Genomic DNA, 23,141 nt, shown 5'->3' with positions numbered 1-23,141 from the left:
CATTTGGAACAATAAATAACTACTGGAGTATCCTTAAGATCCATTTTAGGTAATAGTTACAACTTTTTCATATAATTTTGTTTACCCATGAAATATTGAAATGAAATTGGATATAAAAAGCCAAACATTATCTTCTATGCTGGCTGAAGTTTTCCTCTAATACCCATTTCTAGTAGTCTCTTTAGTATCTAAAAGTAGTGACAGTTTTAGAAGAGAATGCATTTATTTAATCAATGCTTTCCTGGCGTTTATAGGCTTAATATTTCCATAAATAGAAAACAGGTAGGCATATTGTCTAAAAATATATATTATTTAACACAAAACACATTCTTAGAAATACTAAAAATTCTATATTCCTTAATCAGCTTACACGGTTAGAAAGAATAGATTAGAATTGCTTTCCAAATTCTGAAAGATTATACTGGAATGAATCACACACAAAATAAAAAATATCAACCAGTTTCTTGGAGTTCCCTATTTCAGCTTTATGGAGACCAACAATGCAATGTACCTCAAAACTTCGAAGTAAATTTAATTTCTGCTGACAAACTCAATTATAATGGATGAAATCAGTTATCTAGCTAGGTAGATATAGATATAGATACAGATACAGATATAGATATAGATATAAATATATAGACCATATAAAACAGGATGAATTTTAGACCAAAGGGAGAAAAAGCAAGACCTAGAAATTCAATTATATAGTGATAAATGTAAAGGAAATAAGTTGATTAAAGATGGTAAATTCCTGGCACTACTGCTGCCATTCATCTTTCTTTTTTCAGAGGGAATATCTCAAGTGAATCATAACACTTTTCACACTAAATTCTAACTCAGCCTGTAATCTTTGAAGGGAACACTGCTCTAGCCTCTTTGATGGTAAAAACATAAGTGTGGCAATTCCATTTCTAGTATTTGGTGAAACTGATATCTCAATCAACTCAACTGAAAACAAACCCCAAACTAAACAAAAACAAAAAATAAATACAAAGTGGTAGTTAAAAAAAAGAGAAAGAGAACTAAACAACTAAAAGTAATTCTGAATACAACATTGAACTGGCACAAAGGTTATGAATCCACAGAGGCCAGATATTAACTGAAAACTGGAAAACTGAGAGGTAAACAAGCATAAAGCCAATTTTGTTTGTTTCTTTGTTTTGCAAATGCAAGTGATTTTAACCTTCTGCTATGATGACTCAGTGCATGAGGTAGACAAAATGCATAGATTCCATACAATAGGTCTAAAGCAGTGGTCTCCAACCTTTTTGGCACCAGGGACTGGTTTTGTGGAAGACAATTTTTCCAGAGACCAGGGGTTGTGGGGAGGATGGTTTTGGGATGACTCAAGTGCATTACATTTACCATACACTTTATTTCTATTATTATTACATTGTAATTATAGAACAAAATAATTATACAACTCACCATAATGCAGAATCATGGAAGTCCTGAGCTTGTTTTCACCTGCCACTCACTGTTAGGGTTTTGATATGAGTCTGCAAGCAATTGATTTATTATGGTCTCTGTGCAGTCAAACCTCTCTGCTAATGATAATCTGTATCTGCAGCCACTCCCCAGCACTAGCATCACCACCTCAGCTCCATCTCATATCATCAGGCATTAGATTCTCATACGGAGCATGCAACCTAGATCCCTCGCATGCACAGTTCACAGTAGGGTTCATGCTCCTATGAGAATCTAATGCCACTGCTGATCCGACAGGAGGCGGAGCTCAGGCGGCAATGTGAGCAATGGGGAGTGGCTGTAAATACAGATGAAGCTTCGCTCACTTGCCCGCCATTCACCTCCTGCTGTGCAGCCCAGTTCCTAACAGGCCACGGACTGGTACCTGTCCATGGCCCAGGGGTTCAGGACCCCTGATCTAAAGGGAGACTGCACAAAGCTAGACCCCTAAAGGGTTGTCTAAAGATGACAAGAGATAATTATGCTGCACAAAAGGATTGATGAAAATGATTTTGTTTTTAATTCTTATGAACTTGTACTGAATCAATGAAAAAAAATTAACCTTAACTAAAAATTTGAGCCATAAGTCCACACTGGTGTTTGCAGACCAAATTTACCATATAAGTGTAATTAAAAGAAAAGCAAATACAAAAATACAAATGCAACATAAGCTTTAAAGAATTCCATATGTAAAATTCCAATTTTGATGGAACTGATGGAAGACAAAGCACAGAGAACCCATCAAAACCCAAATATGATTAATAAAAAAATTCATAACTGTACACATATTGGAGAAAGTAAAAAACACCAAAGAAAAATATCTTAAAAAATATGAAAGTGTCAATATTTCTTAGATGTCAGTTCTCCCTAGGTGATCTACAGATTCAATACAATTCCCATGAAAATCCCCATGGTCTATTTTGTAAAATTACAAAAGATGATTCTAAAATTTTTAAAGAAATACAATACCTAGATGAGACAAAAGAATTCTGAAAAAGAACAAGATGAAAGAACTTCTACTATCTCATTTCTAGATACACTATTATTGTGTAATGATGATTTTTAGTATGTCAATTGTATCTCAATTTAAAAGTTGAAAAAAGGGAGGGACAAATTTGTGACTATAATATACTCCCTCTGATTTAGTAAACCTTAAAATGTAAGTGTCTGTTGCACAACATAAATGGTCAATAAATCAGTTGTGTTAAAAATATATATATATGTCAATAAACACATGAAAAAATGATCAATGTTATTAATCATCAGAGAACTTCTAAATTAAAAAGACTTATGATACTCTGTTGGTAAGGATGTAGAGCACCTGGAACTCTCATATACAGCAGTTGGTAAAATAAAATGATATAACTCCTTTGGAACATGTTTGGCAATTCCTTGCAAAAGCAGACAACAAAACCAAAAATATATTCAGAAAAAGGAAAAAAAGAGAAAAAAGAAAAAAAAACTTAATCAAGATGAATGGAAGAAAGGAAAAAAAATAGAACAAATAAGACAGTAGGCAGAAATGATGAAAACTATAACATTTAAATGTATCGGTAATCACAATTTATATAAATAAATGCAATCTTCAAATACCTAAATTGTGAGGATGAAGTTTGAAAATGATAAGATAGAAAAGCAAAAACAATGTGTACTAGTCAAAAGAATGCTGGTGGTGTAATTTTAATATTTTTTTAAAATCCATAAAACAAAAAATGAATAGAAATAAACTGGATTGGTGAAAAACAATAAAAGATTCAGTTCTCTGAGAAGATATAATAATCTGAACTTGGAGGGAATGAATAAAAATAGTCTTAAAATATAAAGACTAAATTAGCCTACTAAGGAGAAACTGAATAATTCACCATTATAATGTGACATTTTAATACAGCTTTCTTGGAAATTAGAGACAAAATAAATCATAAAGTAAGTTTATGATTTGAACATCATGATGGGCAAGTTTGATTAAACAGGCATAGATGTAACACTAAATCTTTTAAGCAGAGGTGAAAGTTTTATAAATCATTCCTTTCCTAAGTCATGAATCAACTGAGGTTTCAAAGGATTTCTGTTATTCTAGTCAATTCTATGATTACAATTCAGTTATAACCAAAGTCAATTATAGAAAGTTACCAAAACTTCTATAAAAATATTGGAATAAAAATAATAAAAACAATTCAGAGGGCATACTTACCCTGGAAATTGAGAAATACATACATTAAATTTTAAAAGTACTACATTAGTACCAGTGGGAAGTACCTAAGGGAGTACTGCAAAGGGATTTCATAACTCAAAGGCTTATATTTGAAAGGAAGAATGCTAAAAACTAATAAGCTAGACATTCAACATAGTAATTTAAAAACAATATGGGATAAAAGATAGAAGAAAAGGTAATAACACGAGGCGTAGACGTTAGTGAAATAGAAAACAAAGATAAACGGAGAAGAAAAATTAAGCCCAAAATATGGTTCATGGAAAAGGAGGGAGAGATGAAAGGGAGAAGACAGGGGGGACAAGAGCAAGTGCAAGAGTGAGTGCAGGCAGCCCAGAGCAGAAGAGGTGCTTCAGCAAGAGCAAAGGGGCACTAATAAGCCAACCCGGGAGTCCAAATGGGACACTGCCACCACTAGTAAAAGGATTAAACATGTAATAAGAGGATACGTTACACTTTGAGAATGTTCTTGAATAATATATGAAATGGAAAGAATACTTTTAAAAGTACAAAACACAAATTAAGAGATACAAACATCCAGTTACAAAATAAATGAGTCACAGGTGTAAAATGTACAGTGTGGGGAATATAGTCAGAAATTATGCATTATCTTTGTATGGTGACATATCGTAACTAGACTTAGCTTGGTGATCATTTTGAAATGTATAGAAATATCAAATCACTATGCTGTGTAACAGGAACTAATGTAGGGCCATAGAGGTGGGGAGTGGGGGAACTGGATGAAGGCAGTCAAAAGGTAGAAACTTCTAGTTATAGGATAAATAAGTACTAGGGGTGTAATGTACAACACAATAAATATAATTAATACTGCTGTATGTTGTATATGAACATTGTTAAAAGAGTAAATCTTGAGTCCTCATCACAAGGAAAACAATGTTTTTCTATTTCTTTAATGTTATATCTATATGAGATAATGGCTGTTCACTGAACTTATTCTGATAATCATTTCATGATGTATGTAAATCAAATCATTACGCTGTACATCTTAAACTTATACAGTGCTGTATGTCAATTTTATCTCAATAAAACTGGAAGAAAAACAAAAAGTACTAAAACTGACTCCAGAAGAAATGGAAAAATCGTAATAGTCCTGTATTGATTAAATACATTTAAACATTAATTAAATTTTTTCTAACAAAGAAAGCAATAACCCCAGATACTTTACAATCTAACTCCAATTCTAAGCAAGCTTTTCCCAACAATTAAAAAAAGAACATAATTCCTCAGCAAATTTTATGAGTTTAACACAATTTGATACTGAAATAAAACAAGTACATTAAGAAAAATCACAAGACCTACTGAGTCTTAAAGCTAACCACATTCTTTTTTTTTTTTTTTTTTGCGGTACGCGGGCCTCTCACTGTTGTGGCCTCTCCCATTGCGGAGCACAGGCTCCGGATGCGCAGGCTCAGCGGCCATGGCTCACGGGCCCAGCCGCTCTGCGGCATGTGGGATCTTCCCGGACCGGGGCACGAACCCGTGTTCCCTGCATCGGCAGGCGGACTCTCAACCACTGCGCCACCAGGGAAGCCCCTAACAACATTCTTTTATATGCTAAGAAAGCCACCTTCTGAGTTATAACTTAGTCAAAGATATGCATATTTTTTTAAATCGAAATGGAATATTTTTCCATTTAAAATATATCTAGTTATGTTTTTGTTTGTTTATATCCTATGTCAGTTTATCCTATATTTAGATTGCCAGAGTAAATTGCCTGAGACTCAGCAGTCCCCTAATACAATGCTACAGACCCTAATACAATGATAAACATAAGATTTTTGAAATTCTAAACCTGAAGGCTCCAGTTTTATTTCCCCATGTTTCTAGACGAACATCTATATTTTCTAGTTTATATGGAGGACTCACTGAGATCTGTGCCCAGGCTTCCTCTCAGTGCTGTCAACTGTCACCTCCTTATGTGAGCCTTAATTTTAGTCAATTACTTTATTTCATGTTCTCCAAACAGGCTCTCCTCACTGACACTGCATTTACATGAAACTCTTCTCCTTGTCTTCTACTTGCTGAATGATTCTCAACATCCAGTTCATGTTTCACTGTCTTCATAATGCATTTTACAACTTTCCAAATCTTTGCTAAACTTCCATATTCATAAATGTTTGTATAGCTCCTTTGGTCTTTTATACTCATTTATGTGTATACAAGTACAGCCCTGAAATACATAAGCTCTAAGTCCTTTGTAAATTATTACGTATATTAGGACCACGAAAGGGTAAAATGTTCTCTACGATATGCATCTTTTGCTGTGGTAAGAAACACATAATGTAAAATTTACCATCTTAACCACTTTTAAGTGCTCAGTCATGTCAAGTGTATTCATATTAATCTGAAATGCTACCCCCATTAAAAAAACAACTTTCCTTTTTCCTCCCTCCAGCCTTGGCAACCACCATGAACTTGACTACTCTAGATATTTTATGTAAGTTGAATAAAACAGTATTTGTCCCTCTGTAACTGGCTCACTTCACCAAGCACATGTCTTCAAGTTTCATCCATGCTGCAGCATCTGATAAGACTTTACTATATGCACTTGTTGATGCATCTATAGCATTTTCATTTCTTTGGAATGATCACTTTCTTAGATATTTTCATTTTTTCACTAATATCTTTACTGCTAGTGGTGGGCTTTTATTTATTTATTTGTTTGTACTTATGTGAGAGGAGCATTATTCACAAAATATTTTTATTGAACTCTTAAATATTACTGACACTGACTGAATTAAATATAGCAAAAACATGATGCACTGCAGATTGAAGTGGGGGGAGAATGGTAGTGATGCATGTTGTTTTATATTTTACTATGTGTTAAGTAGATTTTCATGGACCCACTTGTCAGTGTACACCACTAAAGTTTGTGCCCCAGTAAAAGTACCAGTTACTTGCTGTCATGAGTCTTTGGGTTCATTATGAATAGTAGAACGTATTTCGTTTAAATCAATGAAGGCCAAGAATTTGCTTTGTCTCTAAACTAAAATAGTACAAAATCTCTTTCCTGTCATCTTAGTATCTTTATAATGTCTGGCCCAGTGATATGTATAAACTAGGTGCTCAATAAATATCTATATGGGGTTTAATTTCTTACTGTGAAGATGATATTGAACTTGACATAAAAATTATTGCTATAAGAAGTAAATATCCTCAGGGAACGATACTCAATATCTTCTAAATAACCATAATGGAAAAGAATATGAAAAAGAATACATATATATATATATGAATAACTGAATCACTTGGCTGTACACCAGAAACTAATACCACACTGTAAATCAACTATACTTTAATAAAAAAATTTTAAAAGGAAGTAAATATCATACAGTAAGCACAGAAGACATAATTATGCATTCCAGTCACCTTTTTTTTTTTTTTTTTTTTGCTGTACGCGGGCCTCTCACTGTTGTGGCCTCTCCCGTTGCGGAGCACAGGCTCCGGACGCGCAGGCCCAGCGGCCATGGCTCACGGGCCCAGCCGCTCCGCGGCACGTGGGATCCTCCCAGACCGGGGCACGAACGCGTGTACCCTGCATCGGCAGGCGGACTCTCAACCACTGCGCCACCAGGGAAGCCCCCAGTCACCTTTTAGTTTCTAAGCCATGTTGTCTTCCCCAAGGCTGTGGTGCTTGTTCCTTCTTCGGAGAAATTGCTCCCTCAATAGAGCTGCATGACTGACTCCTTCCTGTTATTTAGGTATCAGCCTAAATATCACTTAAATCAGAGGGGCCTTACTTGACCACTCAATTTAATAACATTGGCCCTTCCTGTAATTATCTTTTATCCGTCAAGTTTATCTTGGTTTGTTTTCCTTATAAGATTTAATACCAGATGAAACTATGTTTTTCATTTATCCATTTACTTTCTCCTTCTCCTCCTTAGAAGATAATCTTCCTGAAAATGATTCCTTTTTTTTTGTCCTATTGTTGCTCTATTTCTAACACCATGCATCAATTAGAGATACTCAGTAAACAGTTGCCAGATTAATAAATAACTGAATTTATATAATATTAATTACAATATTATATTTTAAAGGATAATACAGAGAAATTATAGTAAGATGAAGAAAGTAGTTATGAAAGTACATATACAAACACATAATGTACACACACATATTTCTACTATTTACCTTTCCAAAAATGCTTAATCTTCTGGAGTCAATGTATGGCTGTTTCAGTAAAAATCTGAAATGAAAAAAGAAAAAATTATAGCTATGACTTCTTGAGTTAAATGAACCATAGAAATCCATTCTTAGCAACAAGAAAAAAAACAAAACAGAACAAAGCAGAGGTCAAACGAGACTGCTTTAGTGGTTGCAGCTCTATTCATGGAGAAGGGTCCTGTTTACCAAAATCTTGCTACTCAGAGTGGTGGTGCAGTAGCTTGGGTATCACACCTGTTGGCTTGTTACAAATGCAGAGTCTTGGGCCCATTACCAGCCTACTGAATCAACATCTGTATTTTAACAATATCCTAGCTAATGTCTGTATACTGTTTTAAAGAACCTACTAGTTTTCTCAGGTCACTTTTTCATGCCAATGTGGGAAAGGTATCTGTGAAAGTTCAAGAACTGTAATTAACTGGGACAATAATAGACATTGTGGATTATTGTAAATAAATAATATAGTAGTTTAATTAAGGTCTCTCCCATTTTCATAAGTCCAAAGTGGATTCTAATTCCAGAGGGGGAAGTATGATAATTCTTTTGTCACTGAGAGTGAAAGATACTTGAAAAAATACAATAGTCTTTATGATTAACTTAGAAAATTGTTTAATCATTAAAATATAAATCTCTTAGCATTTATTAATGCTAAGTATTCTATATCACATATATAGTTTCTCATTACAGGAAAAACGATAAGAAAATGTACATTCACTTACTTCACTGCTGCTATTTGGTCCTTTATTTCCACTGAGCCTAACCTTCGATGAATCTCCTGCAAAATTTTCAGGCCCTGGAATCCACTTCCTCTGCCATCAAACCGTGCTGTGATGACGTTACCCGTGCCAACAAGTACTGAATCCCAGTCAAAATGGAACTTATCTGTAACCAGCTGGCCTCCTGGCTCTTCATCCCTGCAAATATCAACACATTTGACCAAAACAAGAACAACTGACAATGTGGTCGAAATTTATTGGTTAATAATTATGGAAAAGACCCATGTTGGCTATTAAAATTTCTCTTAATTCTTGATATTAAACCTGAAAATATAAACGTCATTTTCCTTTGTAAATTTTCAAATGAAAAGCTCTTTGAATGAAATGAAAATATGAAACAGAATTTAAAACTGTTTATGAGAAATTATTTAACCCATTTTAAAAAGAGAAAAATAAAGAAAAAAGCACACATTTTCCATAGGCATATCTAAAGAATGATCATCAAGTTGACATACAGGCCCTACTTTATTGGATTTCTTACAGACAGTGTGTTTTAGAAATGTTTTGCAGATGGTATACAAGGGCCAAAGGGTCTGACAGAGAGAGGAATCAGTCATGGAAGCTTAATAATAATTTAACAAGAAATGTACGATCCTAAAGCACGTCAGATTCAAAAAGAAATACTGCATTAATATTTCCTGAATTGTTTTTTGTGAAGTAATTCTCACTGAGAAGAATTTAAGCGAACAGTGAGGAAAAATTCTTTTTTATCACTAAATTTGACAGCAAGAAAAGGAAGCAGACACGCATATGTTTGAAAAATTTGAAAGTTAAAAGTAAAGATGGAAACACAAATTATAAATCATGAACATTCTGTCCAGAGGGAAAAGGTGATACAATTTTAAAATGTCACACTACTATGGTATTTATAATTTATTTTCCAGAATATAGAACAGGTAAAAAAGCAGACTCTCATAAAATCACACAGATGATCTAGGTCCAAACCTAGGTACAGTTCAAACACACAGTGGTCCACGTGATAGATTTTAAGAGTAACAAAACATCTAACTCTCTGAAAAGATCTCCATTTATAGTTGGGCTGCATACTAGAAATCTTCACTCTACTCACTCTCCTGTGAAGACACCAAACTTGCCTTCAAGTTTATGTAAATGTGTTGCTTTGAAGCATTAAAATATACCAATACACAAATTAATCATCATTAACAAGTTTTAGGTTATCAGATTTGCTAAAGGAAATAACTTCTGGGCAGCAAATAGAACTGAGCAGATACAGAGGTTGTGTGGGACCAATGAGTTGGGTAAAGAAGAAGGTAGGGAATAGGGCAAAATGTCAGACAACTAAAATTTACCGAATGCTGTTATGGAACGAATTGTGTCTCTCAAAATCCATATGTTGAATCTCCAACGTCCACTATCTCAGAATCTGACTGTATTTGGAGATAGTGCCTTTACAGTAGTGATTAAGTTGAAATGAGGCTATTAGAGTGAACCTTAATCCAATCCAACCTGTGTCCTTGCAAGAGGAAATTAGGACAACAGACAGACCCTAGGGGTGTGCACGCACAGAGAAAAGAACATAGGAAGAGGCAGCAAGAGGGCAACGATCTGCAAGCCAAGGAGAGGTCTCAGAAGAAATAAAGCCTGCTGACATCTAGCTCTTGGATGTCGAGCCTCTAGAACTGTGAGAAAATAAATTTCTGTTGTTTAAAATACCTAGTATGTGTTATTTTGCTATGTCAGCCCTAATAAACTGATACAAAGGCCTTCTATGATCTAAGCACTTAAGATCCTTTACCTTATTTACTATACACCAACAAAAGTTACTTAACCTTTCTGGGGAGGAAGTTGCCTGTCGCATGGCTTATTGCATGGCTTATTGCATTCCAATGTATTATTATTCCTACACTGTAAATAAAGAAATTGTGCCACGGAAGGGTTTTAATAATGACCTACTCCATGCCTTCCTAAATCACACATTTAATGGTGATCCTGTGATTCCAAATATAGAACTGTTTTGTCCTTCCACAGTGTTTGCCATCTTTATCTCTTTTTTTTAATTTAATTTTTAATTTATTTTAGGTTTTGCAATTTACCTCTTGATCAGATTATTAGGAATTGTTACTACACATTTCCATGTGCTTTTGCCTAGAATTCCAATTGCCTAGTTCAGAATGAAGTCTGAAATTGCTATTTTTTCCACATTCCCAGATGATACTGATGTAACTTGTGTACCATTTGAGAAACAGCATGAATCACCGTGCGTGGCACAATTTCTGATGCATGGAGAACATAGAGAATGCTTGTTGAACTAGACAGTTTCAGGGAAAGCAGACTCAAGTGAAGTTTAAAATGGAAGGACCTTAAAAAGCTTAATAAATCCTGTACTTTGAAGCTTGGGGATTTATTGCAAATATCAGAAAACAGAATATGATTCACAGAGGACAAGATACAGCATTAACTTCAACATTTAAGTTGAGTAAAAATATGACAGTTTAAGTCCCAATTTCACTCTGAACATAGATAGGGAAGATACTAAAACACTAAGACTCAGTTTCCTTACCTTTAATAATGGTAAAACACTGTCTTGTTTTCCTCAAAGTGTTTTGTAAGCATTAAATGGCATAATGTATTTGAAAATACTTTGTAAAATATAGTAAGCAATATAAGATTATTATTAGATTTACTGAACAATAGAAACTGTTACTATTACTCTTTTGTTTGAAGTCACTTTTACTTATACTGAGCATATTTCCTTATAGTTCAAAATGGAAAACTATATAAAAGATTTTGGCCAGTAATTAAATTGAGAAATATCTATGGATAAAGATATTATACCATGCAGTAGGAGCTGTTATACCAAGGGGACTTCCATTTTCTAGATGGTCAAAGATACCAAAGGTTCATAAGAAAATTAAAAAGTGCAATCAACAGATCCTTTGGAGCAATTATCAGAGTGTTGTTAGTTACTAAGGCAAGAGAGCCTAGAAATAAACCCATGCACCTATAGTCAATTCATCTTCAACAAAGTAGGCAAGAATATACAGTTGAGAAAGGACAGTCTTTTCGACATGTGGTGTTGGGAAAGCTGGACAGCTACATGTAAAACAATGAAATTTAGAATATTCCCTCATACCATATACAAAAATAAACCTGAAACTGTTTAAAGATCTAAATGTAAGACATGACACCATAAAACTCCTGGAAGAGAACATAAGCGAAACACGCTTTGACATAAATCATACCAATATTTTCTTAGATCAGTCTCTCAAGGCAAAAGAAATAAAAGCAAAAATAAACAAATGGGACTTAATCAAGCTTAAAAGCTTCTCCACAGCAAAGGAAACCTTTAACAAAATGAAAAGATAACCTACTGAGTGAGAGAAAATATTTGCAAACAATGCGACCGACAAGGGGTTAATATGCAAAATATACAAACAGCTCAAAAAACCAAACAAAACAACCCAATCAAAAAAATGGGCAAAAGACCTAACTAGACATTTTTTCCAAAGAAGACATACAGATGGCTAACAGGCCACATGAAAAGACGCTCAACATCACTAATTATTAGAGAAATTCAAATCAAAACCACAATGAGGTATCACCACACACCAATCAGAATGGCCATCATCAAAAACTCTACAAACAATAAATGCTGGAGAGGGTGTGAAGAAAGGAGAACCCTTGTACACTGTTAGTGGGAATGTAAATTGGTGCAGCCACTATGGAAAATAGTATACAGGTCCCTTAAAAAACTAAAAATAGAACTACCATATCATCCAGCAATCCCACTCCTGGGCATATATCCAAAGGAAACCATAATTCCAAAAGATACACACACCCCAATTTTCATAGCAGCACTATTTACAATAGCCAAGGCATGGAAGCCACCCAAGTGCCCATCAGCAGTTGACTGGCTTAAGAAGGTGTGGTTTGTATATAGGATGCAATATTACTGAGCCATAAAAAAGAGTGAAATATTGCCATTTGCAGCAACGTGGATGGACCTAGAAAATAGTATGCTTAGCGAAGTAAGTTAGACAAAGACAAACCCTATGTGATATCACTTATACTTGGAATCTAAAAAAAAATACAAATAAATCTATATATGAAACAGAAATAGACTCACAGACATAGAAAACAAACTTATGATTACTAAAGGGGAGAGAGAGGGAGGGACAAATTAGAAGTATGGGATTAACAGATAGAAACTACCATACATAAAATAGATGAGCAACCTGGAATTACTGTATAGCACAGGGAATTATACCCAATATCTTACAATAACTTATAATGATGCATAATCGGCAAAAAACTTGAGTCGCTATGCTGTATACCTGAAACTAACACAACACTATAAATCAATTATACTTCAATAAAAAAAGAAAAGAAAAAATATAGTTTAAAATAAGGCACATTTTTCAAACTTATGATTAATAAGTGATTGTAGATTTTTCAAAGCAAAAATTCAATTCCTTACGCATGCTCGCAGTACCCAGGAAAAATATACAATTTCATTCATTTGCTCTGCTTCACCTGCTTTCAGTGTTAGAACACAAAATGTTATCATCTATTATCAGCCAATAATTTTAACCCATTTCTCTGTCTAGTTGGGTGTGTTGTTCTTTCTTTTTTGGTGCAGAATACAGGCATATCTATTTCAATATCAATTAGAACATGGGTTATGATGGTAAGCACTGCCTGTATAAGAAACAAGCCAGAGACTTGCAGAAGCAAGGGGGAGATTCTTCACAAAGTGTTCACCAGAAATTTTTTTCAACAAATAAAGGCAAGAAAATATTACTTATTTGATGAAGTAGGAAACGATATATGGCTGTAGGGATGACCACAAGGAAGGTACTGTGAACCAAATCATCCATCATATAATAAATGGGTATCACAACTCGTGTATGTATTGGCCATGCAGAATTGGTGAGCTCCCATTCATGTGCCTCCTCTGTTTTCCTCTGAGTGTCTGCCGCATCCTTTTTTTGATATGGTTTTGCTTTACCCTCTCTGTCTCAGAAATCTCTGGGGACATATAAAGAACAGTGTTTCAAGGTTGAGAATAGGGACACACAATTTTGTTGAAAGTTGTATGAAAAGAACAATTCCATGTGTTTTAAGCAGTGAAAAGGTCACAGCAATATGAAATGTGTCCACTTCCTAACACAGGCAGCAAAATCAACTTAAGACTAAACTCTTCTTAGAAGTTAAGGTCTTTGAGGGTAGAGTTCACATCTGTTTTAATACCTTGAACACTCAATGTCTCTGCGTGGATGAAGAGAACATGATATAAGCAAATAATGAAATAAAGAAAAAAGGCTGAGCAAAACACACAAAATTCAACAGACCTTTAAAATGACAAAACAAGCCACTTCTTTATGACATAACAAAACATCATCTATGTCAAAAACTGAATTAAAGTGAAGAGATTTGTTTGGAGTACGTTTGGTCATGTTCACAAAATGCTATTTAAATTCATGAAAAGAGCTGGATTTACGTTCAGAAGGGATAGGTTTTGACTTTGTTATCAATATGCTGAGTTACTCTGGCAATTATACGCTCTTTTTATCTTCATTTATTGTTTTCATTATAGAATAATGTGTTGTAAATAGTTAAGATCACGTAGAGTACATTTTTAAAAGCCTTTTCCTTACCACGAAAACTTTGGCTAGATAAACAAGGAAAATATTTACCAGTGAGAGAACTTTCCATGAGTGATCTATTGAATGGCAGAATTTTTTTTTTCCTACACGGCAGAATTTCAAAACTGCTATACAACAGCTGGGTATCTGTGTCTACTGGGTTGTGGAAGGAGGGGACAGAGAAAATTGCTTGTCATCTTGGTTCTTTGCTCTTTTTAGGCTTAGAATAGACCAACTTCAGCTGCATAAGTGCTAGATAAGAGCTAGACTCAGGGAGAGCTGTGTTGCAATTTTATTTTAGAGATAGTAAACTAAAAAAGAGTGTAGAAAGAAGGGTGACAGACAGAATGAAAGGCCAGATAAGGGAAAAGAAACTGATGCTGCAGAGAGCTGCATCACAGTACATTCTTAAGGAAAACGAATTGTCAGCGCTTTTGATTTTGTTCTTTAGGAGAGAACTCATTTCACAATAGAACACGAGTTTGACATGAGTAGAGTGAAACGATATTTGTCTTGTCTCAACCTGAAATTTATAAAAATTTATATTCAGCGATGACTTAGTTATAACGTTAAGTACATCTAAAAGCTAATGAAATCTATCCTGTTTCAAGCAATATATATCAATACATGCAGATACATACATTGGTCAAGGGCTTCTTGGCCAATTCCTTCTATTTCTCATTTTATTATCCACAGACTTCCCTCTCATGGAAGGATTGTCCTACATGCAGATTGGTGGAATGAGTTTTTTCATATATATACTACATCATATAAGAAATAACATTCTTTTTTTTCTGTCAGAGAACAGTTTCTTGTTCACATCCCCATCTTCTTCCATTAGGAATATTATAATATAATACAACCTGCAAGTTTCTGATCCCTGGTTTGTTTACATATAATTTTTGGCTGAATTAATTTCCATGGAGTTACAACTAGGGAAGCGTTTGACATGGACAAGTTTATTTATGCCTCTAACCAGACCCCGTGGTCTACCTGATAATACATAGAAAGTTAGGCTTATCAAACAAATTCTCAAGTTGTGTTATCCTCCATCACCTGTGTTCATATACTTGCATTCATAGATCTTTCCCATGTTAAACTTTTTAGAAAATATTGCCTATATTAATGACCTGAACCTTATAGTGATGTGAGATGTTATCATGAAAAGGGTACAGAATACGTTGGTAAAACCAAAATGAGTTGAGCCCAGGCCCAGTGGCTTTGACAAGTGCCTTCCCTTCCCTATGCCTAAGTCTGCTTTGGTGTGGAAGATGATAATAATAGTGTCTACCTAGTACAGTTATGGTAAATATTAAATAAAATTATATATATATATATAAATTGCTTAGCAAAGTGTCCAGTTTGTAGTTTGTTAAATATTATTAACCCAATGTTCTGGTCAACGCTATGGGACTTGACTGTTTCATCTTCCATTCCTCTCAAGGAAGCTGAGCTCCCAAACCTGGCCATCCCTAGGCAACTCTGCAGTGATAAGTCCTGAGCTTTTATATTATAAAAATCAAGTTTTTCTTATTTGGCTCAGTCCAAAGGACGAAAAATTCAGTTGCAGTAAAAGTGTTCTACTTTTCACAGTGGGTGGGTCTTTCAGTTAACTTAGAATGAATGAATATGTACGTATTTGGTTTTTTCTGTGTAATTGATTTCTTTCTACACATAGTCACATGTGATTATGCATCTGAGTGTAATTTGTGTGTCTCTGTATGTGTAAATTCTTTCTTTTGATTCCACAGATATATACTTCTTCTGGAACCACTAAAACAAGAGAATGTTACCCTCGTATACCTTTCTGATTTATAGAACTTATGACATAGATATTAGGTCTTTTTATTTTTTTGAGGCATTATTTTTTTTCAATAGTTTTCTTTATATTCAAGAAGCTGCTCAGACAATAAATTTAATATTTTTTCTTGATCAAAATTTGATCTCAAATTTGGGAGGGTATTTTGTGTTAATAAAACTGCATCTTTTTTCATCCTTACCCTACTGCTCTTCTCACTTCTCTTCTTTTCCTCCTTCGATTTTTAGTAGAATAGCCTTCCACATATCAGGGTCAATTTCTGTATGCTAAAGGCATTCTTCCTTGTCTGGAAGGAAATTCAATTCTATTTTGCTCTTTGATTTCTCTTGAATAGAAGCTAGAGATTGTTCCTTAGCATGATATAAAAACTGCATAAAACTATCATTAGAGCAATGAAAAAAAACAGAATTCAGTTCTTTAAATCAAGTTATTTATATTGATATAGGAAGCCAAAGAATGAAGAGCTTATCGGAACACAGGTTGAAATGTTAAACAGCATGGATATTAATGAGCCAACTACAAAACCCCAAAATGGACTGTTAGTATTATCCACACAATATTAACCTCGGGATAAACATCTTAGACAGCACATAAAATTATCAGAAAAGGGCCTCAGGGATGTCTTGTAGACAGAAATTGTGCAATAAAATAGAAGTTCCAATCTCCTAATCATCCCTACCGTCGAAGTCTTACTACATGAATTCTTATTTGTTGGCCAATTTCCATTTGGGATAATTTCTAACAGAGTGGTTGAGGAGGTCGAAAGAGAAAGGGGTTTGTTGATCTTTATTTTCAGTTGCTGGGGATGGTTGTGTAATCACTGAGCTAGAAAGCCCTTCATCCACCCCCTGGCCTTTGAGACACTGACACCTAAATCACTCACAGTCAAAAGACAGTTTAGCACATTGTATAAACAGATCGACAGGAGACTCTGCCTCATTCTTTATGTGAATATAATTGTCATGTAAATCTTTTATGCAAAAGGTCTGCTTTAGATATTATAATGGAAAATATTCTACACGCTGGCTTAAGGAATATGGGTATATTCCAAAAGAAATAGAAGTATGTGTATATTAAAATAAGAAGCTGATGGCAATCTTCACAACGATCTCATATTTCTTCATTTTCCATTTTGCGTGTGTGTGTGTGTGTGTGTGTGTGTGTGTGTGCTGCACGGCTTGTGGGATCTTAGTGCCCCAACCATGGGTTGAACCCTGGGGCCAAGGCAGTGAAAGTGCCAAGTTCTAACCACTAGAGCGCCAGAGAACTCCTTTCATTTTCTAAAGTAGAATACAATTCAGCATGAGAATGTTTTGAGTGTAACACTGAGGCATACAATACATAGGATGTATATCATGGATTGCAATGGATTTATAATATAGGGATGGATACTAATTATATACAAACTTTGAACCTTCATTTTATCATAGACAGGGCATCATTCACCTTCAATAATACATGGTGGTTATACAATACATTTTCCCTAACTAGAATCCTTTAGCTGGATTCTAAATGTCAATTTATCAACTGAGAAATGTGGCTACATAAACACAGGTAATTTTAATCTTAGCTTACATTATTGTGTTAAACAGAAATAATAATAACTGTAGTGCTAACTATGAATAAGTAACATAATGTCACTGATGCACTCCTTCAGCTTGGGGCTTTGTTGGATTACCAAAGGAGAAAAACACCATGTTTAGTATCCTTAGTTTAACCTTTCAAAGACATGACAAATTAGTAACATAGTTAATGTTTTCTTCTATCATAGATTTCAGAAAAAAATAAATAATTAAAACAGAAGAAAAGAATGATCTAATATAGTTATACCCTTACATTTATGACTTAATTCAAAAAAAAAACAGAATTAGGAACCATTTCTTATGAAAAGCACTCGGAAGCATATCTTTAAATATAGAATATACTTGTATGTTGCAAAAAGGTAATCAATTGACATTATTCATATGAAACCATATCACATCATTCATGTCATTCATATGAAACCATTAATATCTGAGACCTGTATTAAGAGAGGAAAAGAGCTAAAATGGTATAAATATGTAAGTCATAGAAGTGACTATATATTTTTATACTAGTATATGTACATAAATCTATCAATTTAAAAGAATAGTCAAGAGAATATTATGTCTTACATATTACATACACATTTTTGTAAATTTAGAATTTTTTTCCCTGTGACATTTTCTTAATACATCAACTTTGAGTGTGTACAGTTTTAAACAGTCCTAAGAAATTAATACTGACATTAAGAGGCATTATCTATAAACTGTGAAAGAACAAGCTCTAATCTGTTCAAGAATAATATAAAAAGTAATGATCACCTTCCCTCCTTCCATTACCAAGATTAAATGCCACTGTCTTTTCTCTTCATCATTTCCTGGGTATTACAGTGTGAGTACATTTTACATTCACTTAAATGAGCAACATGAACAAGAATGAGAAAAGTCAGAAACTTAAAATTTAAAGTTTGACCCCCCTTACATGGCAAAGCAGTAATGACTCACTGAGACAAGTACTAGCTATCTCTCTTGTCCATTTACATCTAGCAAATGTGTTATCTTTGTAAGAAACTGAGAGTGAAATGGGTATGTATTTGGCATGAACAAGTGGATAATCAAATAATGTTATAGAAATTTTGGAATATGTGTGTCTTTACTCTTGGGAAACAAAACAAAGTTACTTCTAACAATCTGATCTGCTCAAAAGTCTATGAATCCACATAGTAAGTGAAGAGAGTAAAGACTTCCCATAAAGTGAACCCTCTGATTAGAATTTGGAATTTTATGAAATAGTGTGGATTGAGAATTTGATCTTTCATGTGGACTATCTAGGAACTTACTCATGGTTTTTTTAAATTAATTTTTTATTGGAGTATAGTTGCTTTACAACGTTGTGTTAGTTTCTGCTGTACAGCAAAGTGAATCAGCTATACGTATACGTACATCCCTTCTTTTTTGGATTTCCTTCCCATTTAAGTCACCACAGAGCATTGAGTAGAATTCCCTGTGCTATACAGTAGGTTCTCATTAGTTACCTATTTTATACATAGTAGTGTATATATGTCAATCCCAATCCCACAATTTGTCCTTTATAATCTTTATCTTACACCAAAGCATTAACACGGTACAGGTGGAAAATGTTACATTCTAGAGATTATCACAAACTGTTAAGTGGGAAGAACGAAAGGTTATATGAATTTGGTTTTAGAGAAGTCCCTATTGATTCTGGACAGCATTTTTGATAATCTTCCAATAATAATTATCATGCAATGCGATATGTAAGTAGAGTATTGTGTAATAGAAACAGCAGAGCTTTTTGATCTGAAAAATAAATTGAAAAAACCTTTGAGTTCAAACACTAATTTTGTCCTGCCCATGACCTTGGAGTTAATATTCATGCCATATTTTAGTCATAGCTTCCTTGTGTTAAACTGAGGAAAGTGATATTTACCTCACTTGGTCTCTGTAAGAATTAAAGAGGGCATTTATATATCCTTAGCATGATGCCCCTTGTACAATAAACACTTAATAAACGGTAGCTATTATTAAATCCTATAATTTTAAGAAGATAATCTCAATAATCAAATGTAAGAGAGAAACAGTAAAAAGATAGCATGAAAACCAATCATTATTTAGCTTTATCCAGAAAGATTTTAAGAGAAATGAGAAACACCTCGTTTTTCTGAGAGAAAAACTAAACTGCAGAAAACTTGACTCATCCTAAAGGCTGATTTAACACATTATAAACTCTCATAATTTACTTCTCTTTTTCTCTACTTTGATTTAACTCATTCCCGATGACTAACTCAGGGTTGATTGATTTCTTTGTTTATTCATTCATGTATTCCTTCATTCAAATATTCACTCATTCACACATTCATTTATTCATTCATTCTATGAATATTTTATGAACATAAATAATGCTCTAAGCACTGTGTTAAGGTAAAACAATATGAAAAGGGTTGTTATCAGCAATGAGTTTATAGTTTAAAAGAAGAGACAGCAAAGTAAATATATGTAATCTGGTGTGGTTTCATGTTATAACAGAGGTGTGTATAGAATTATGTAAAAATACATCTTGAAGTCTTAATAGAAACTAAAGTTACTGGGAGACTGTGGAAAAAGACACAGAGAAATGATTGAGAAGCTGGTATTTCTTTTTTTTTTTTTTGCGGTACGCGGGCCTCTCACTGTTGTGGCCTCTCCGGTTGCGGAGCACAGGCTCCAGACGCGCAGGCTCAGCTGCCATGGCTCACGGGCCCAGCCGCTCCGTGGCACGTGGGATCTTCCCGGACCGGGGCACGAACTCGTGTCCCCTGCATCGGCAGGCAGACTGTCAACAACTGTGCCACCAGGGAAGCCCCTGGTATTTCATTTTTAAAACAGTTTTAAAAAATATCTAGAGCACTAAATGTCTCTTTAGAGGGTGGGTGGAGCCAGATGAAGATGGAGAGATATGTGGGAAACAGATGAAGACTTTTATATGCTGTGTTAGGAAATGTGAACTTTTAATCAATTGGAGAACAATAATGAGAGAATTTTTCCCAGGAGAGCCACATTTTCAGATATGGATCTCACAAAGTTCACTCTAGCAGCAGAGTGGAAAAGAAACTGAAAGAGAGAGGATATAGCAATACATTACAGAAAAGGCAGTGTAGGTAGAGAGCAGATTGACAGATTAGAATTGACTCGTCCAGTTCTGCTCTATGCTTGGTGTGGGACTTGAAGAAGAGTGTGGGCTCTTGGAGGACTCCATTGGTTCAAAGGTCAAGACAAGACACTATGGTCCCAAGAACCTGATGTTATTCAACATTTTAAATAATATCCATATTGTTTTTTGAAAGGAAAATGTGTGTATGAAAAAAGTAGTGATGTTAACTTGACTGCTGGAGATGAGTAGCTGGATAATTTCGCTCACTATGAATGTACCAATTATACCCTGCTTTTTAACAGAATAACTATACAAAAAGAGCTGGCAAACAGCTTACTTCCATTAAGATGACCAAGTCCTAGGACTCTGATATGAATAACATTGACTAAATGATGAAAATATCTAGATAAAAATGAATAATGCTCTCCAGTTAAAATGGCTTAGTGGGAAACTGTAGTAAACTGTAGTAATAACCATATTCATCTGATTTCTGGCCATTGTCAATCTCTTCACTCAACACAAATTTGTGGAGCAACTCTGCAAAAACTAGTTGCTGTGAGGAAGACAAATGAATAAGGCATTGTTTAATACATGGAATATATTACTATGTTAAAATAAAGATTTCTAACATTTCTATTTTCTTAAGATGCTGAAATATTCATAAGCCATTCTATAAATTGTTTCTCTAAATACTCACTTCTAGACCGTGGATTTTTCCTTCAGAAACATTGGTGCAAAATCTAGTGAGAGTCAGAAATTCCCTAAATAGTATATAAAAACATCCTACGAAATTGGGGTAAAGTGGGAAAAGTAACAGTATGATGAATATGATTCAAGATATATGGAAAGACTTTGAACAGAAGGCTGTCCCTGTAGGAGGAGGCATAGATTGGAGATTGTTATAGGATATAGATGGGCTGATGAAGAGGGTGAAAGAAAGCTTCAGGAAGATAAGACTTGATGGATGATCAAGAATTCATTAGGGGGGCTTCCCTGGTGGCGCAGTGGTTGAGAGTCCGCCTGCCGATGCAGGGGACACGGGTTCGTGCCCCGGTCCGGGAAGATCCCACATGCTGCGGAGTGGCTGGGCCCGTGAGTCATGACCAGTGAGCCTGCGCGTCCGGGGCCTGTGCTCCGCAACGGGAGAGGCCACAGCAGTGAGAGGCCCGCGTACTACAAAAAAAAAAAAAAAAAAGAATTCATTAGGATTTCAAGGAAGATGAGTTCAGCAAGATGAGACTAAGTCATAAGGGCATGATAAAGGATGTTGCATTCTGGAAACTAATGTAATGTGTTGACCAGTCACTGCCTCTCTGCGTTACACCTGTGCCAAGGGTGGCATGGATAAGTTGAACATGAAAGGGTATGAAATGGGAAGACATGATGATTCCTTGGTACTGAATGAAACTCAGCTTGATATGCTTGTCTTCAGGAACACAGTGAACAGAGAAAACACCTTTCATCTCTAATAACAGTATATCTGTTTAGATTGTTTCCTATCAGGCTCTAGGCCTTTAGATTTACATTAATTTATCAAATAAACATCTATAACTGTAGGCTCTCTCTCAAGTAATCTTCAGTCTTGCACTATTAAAAGAATTACAGATTAGTTAGTAAGTTTTCATAAGGTTCCACCATGTGTGCTAGGTATTGCGGAGATAACACAAATCTAAAAAAAGATTGCAGATTTCAAGATGCCATTTCAGCCATTAGCACAGCTTCTTGCACATAAAAGCAACATGGTAAATTTGTATTGTACTAAGTGACATATATAGGAATAGAAAATAAGAATAACATAAGAAACAATAATTCAAGGAGATACATGCTGAAATGGATATAGATGGATATAGTATATATAGTATAGGCTAGATGCATATAGAATAGGTATGAACGTGAATATAGACTACTGGGTTCTTAAGTACTCAATATAACATTAAGGAGAAAGACTGGAGAAAGGACAATAGGAGTAAAAAAAGAAAAAGGGGTCATGACCCCACAGAGGCTACTGTAAGTTGAGGCCACTGAGAAACAGTTGTAGTGGCAATGCTTCTTAGATTTTCTATTACAGTAAAATATTTGGTTGCCATTGATTCACTTGTACTTTCAATACCATGAAATTAGGTTTGAGTTTCAGAAAACTCACAGAGAGGTCCTCAAAGGACCATTTCTTCTGAGGTTCCGTAATGAAAATTTAGCAGAAAGATGATTCCTGATAGCCAGAGGCTACTTTCTTCAAGGCCAATCTTCCTTCACCTCCTCAGATTGCTGCAGCCAGTCTCCAACTTATGCATTCACTATAGAATTTCCTGGACGCGAACCCATCTCTATAGATGAAGAAGTGACTCACAGCCTGTCAGGTACTAGATGCACTGCACAGAATAGCAATAAAGTAGTGACAACAAAAT

General features: G+C 34.8%; 1 protein-coding gene across 1 annotated transcript in view; it reads right to left on the bottom strand.

Moving 5' to 3' along the window:
- DPP10 (dipeptidyl peptidase like 10) overlaps positions 1–23,141 on the bottom strand; it is a 648,823-nt gene that overhangs the window by 17,199 nt on the left and 608,483 nt on the right. Inside the window, exons 20-21 of the mRNA XM_033860253.2 lie at positions 8,584–8,778; positions 7,832–7,886 (exon numbers count right to left, since the gene is read on the bottom strand). Of these exons, the coding sequence (XP_033716144.1) occupies positions 7,832–7,886; positions 8,584–8,778 (250 nt within the window). The remainder of the gene's footprint in view (positions 1–7,831; positions 7,887–8,583; positions 8,779–23,141) is intronic.

The sequence above is a fragment of the Tursiops truncatus genome, chromosome 7 (assembly GCF_011762595.2).
Source record: "Tursiops truncatus isolate mTurTru1 chromosome 7, mTurTru1.mat.Y, whole genome shotgun sequence".
In the NCBI taxonomy this organism is placed as follows: Eukaryota; Metazoa; Chordata; class Mammalia; order Artiodactyla; family Delphinidae; genus Tursiops; species Tursiops truncatus.
This window is presented reverse-complemented; position numbering and strand designations above follow the sequence as displayed.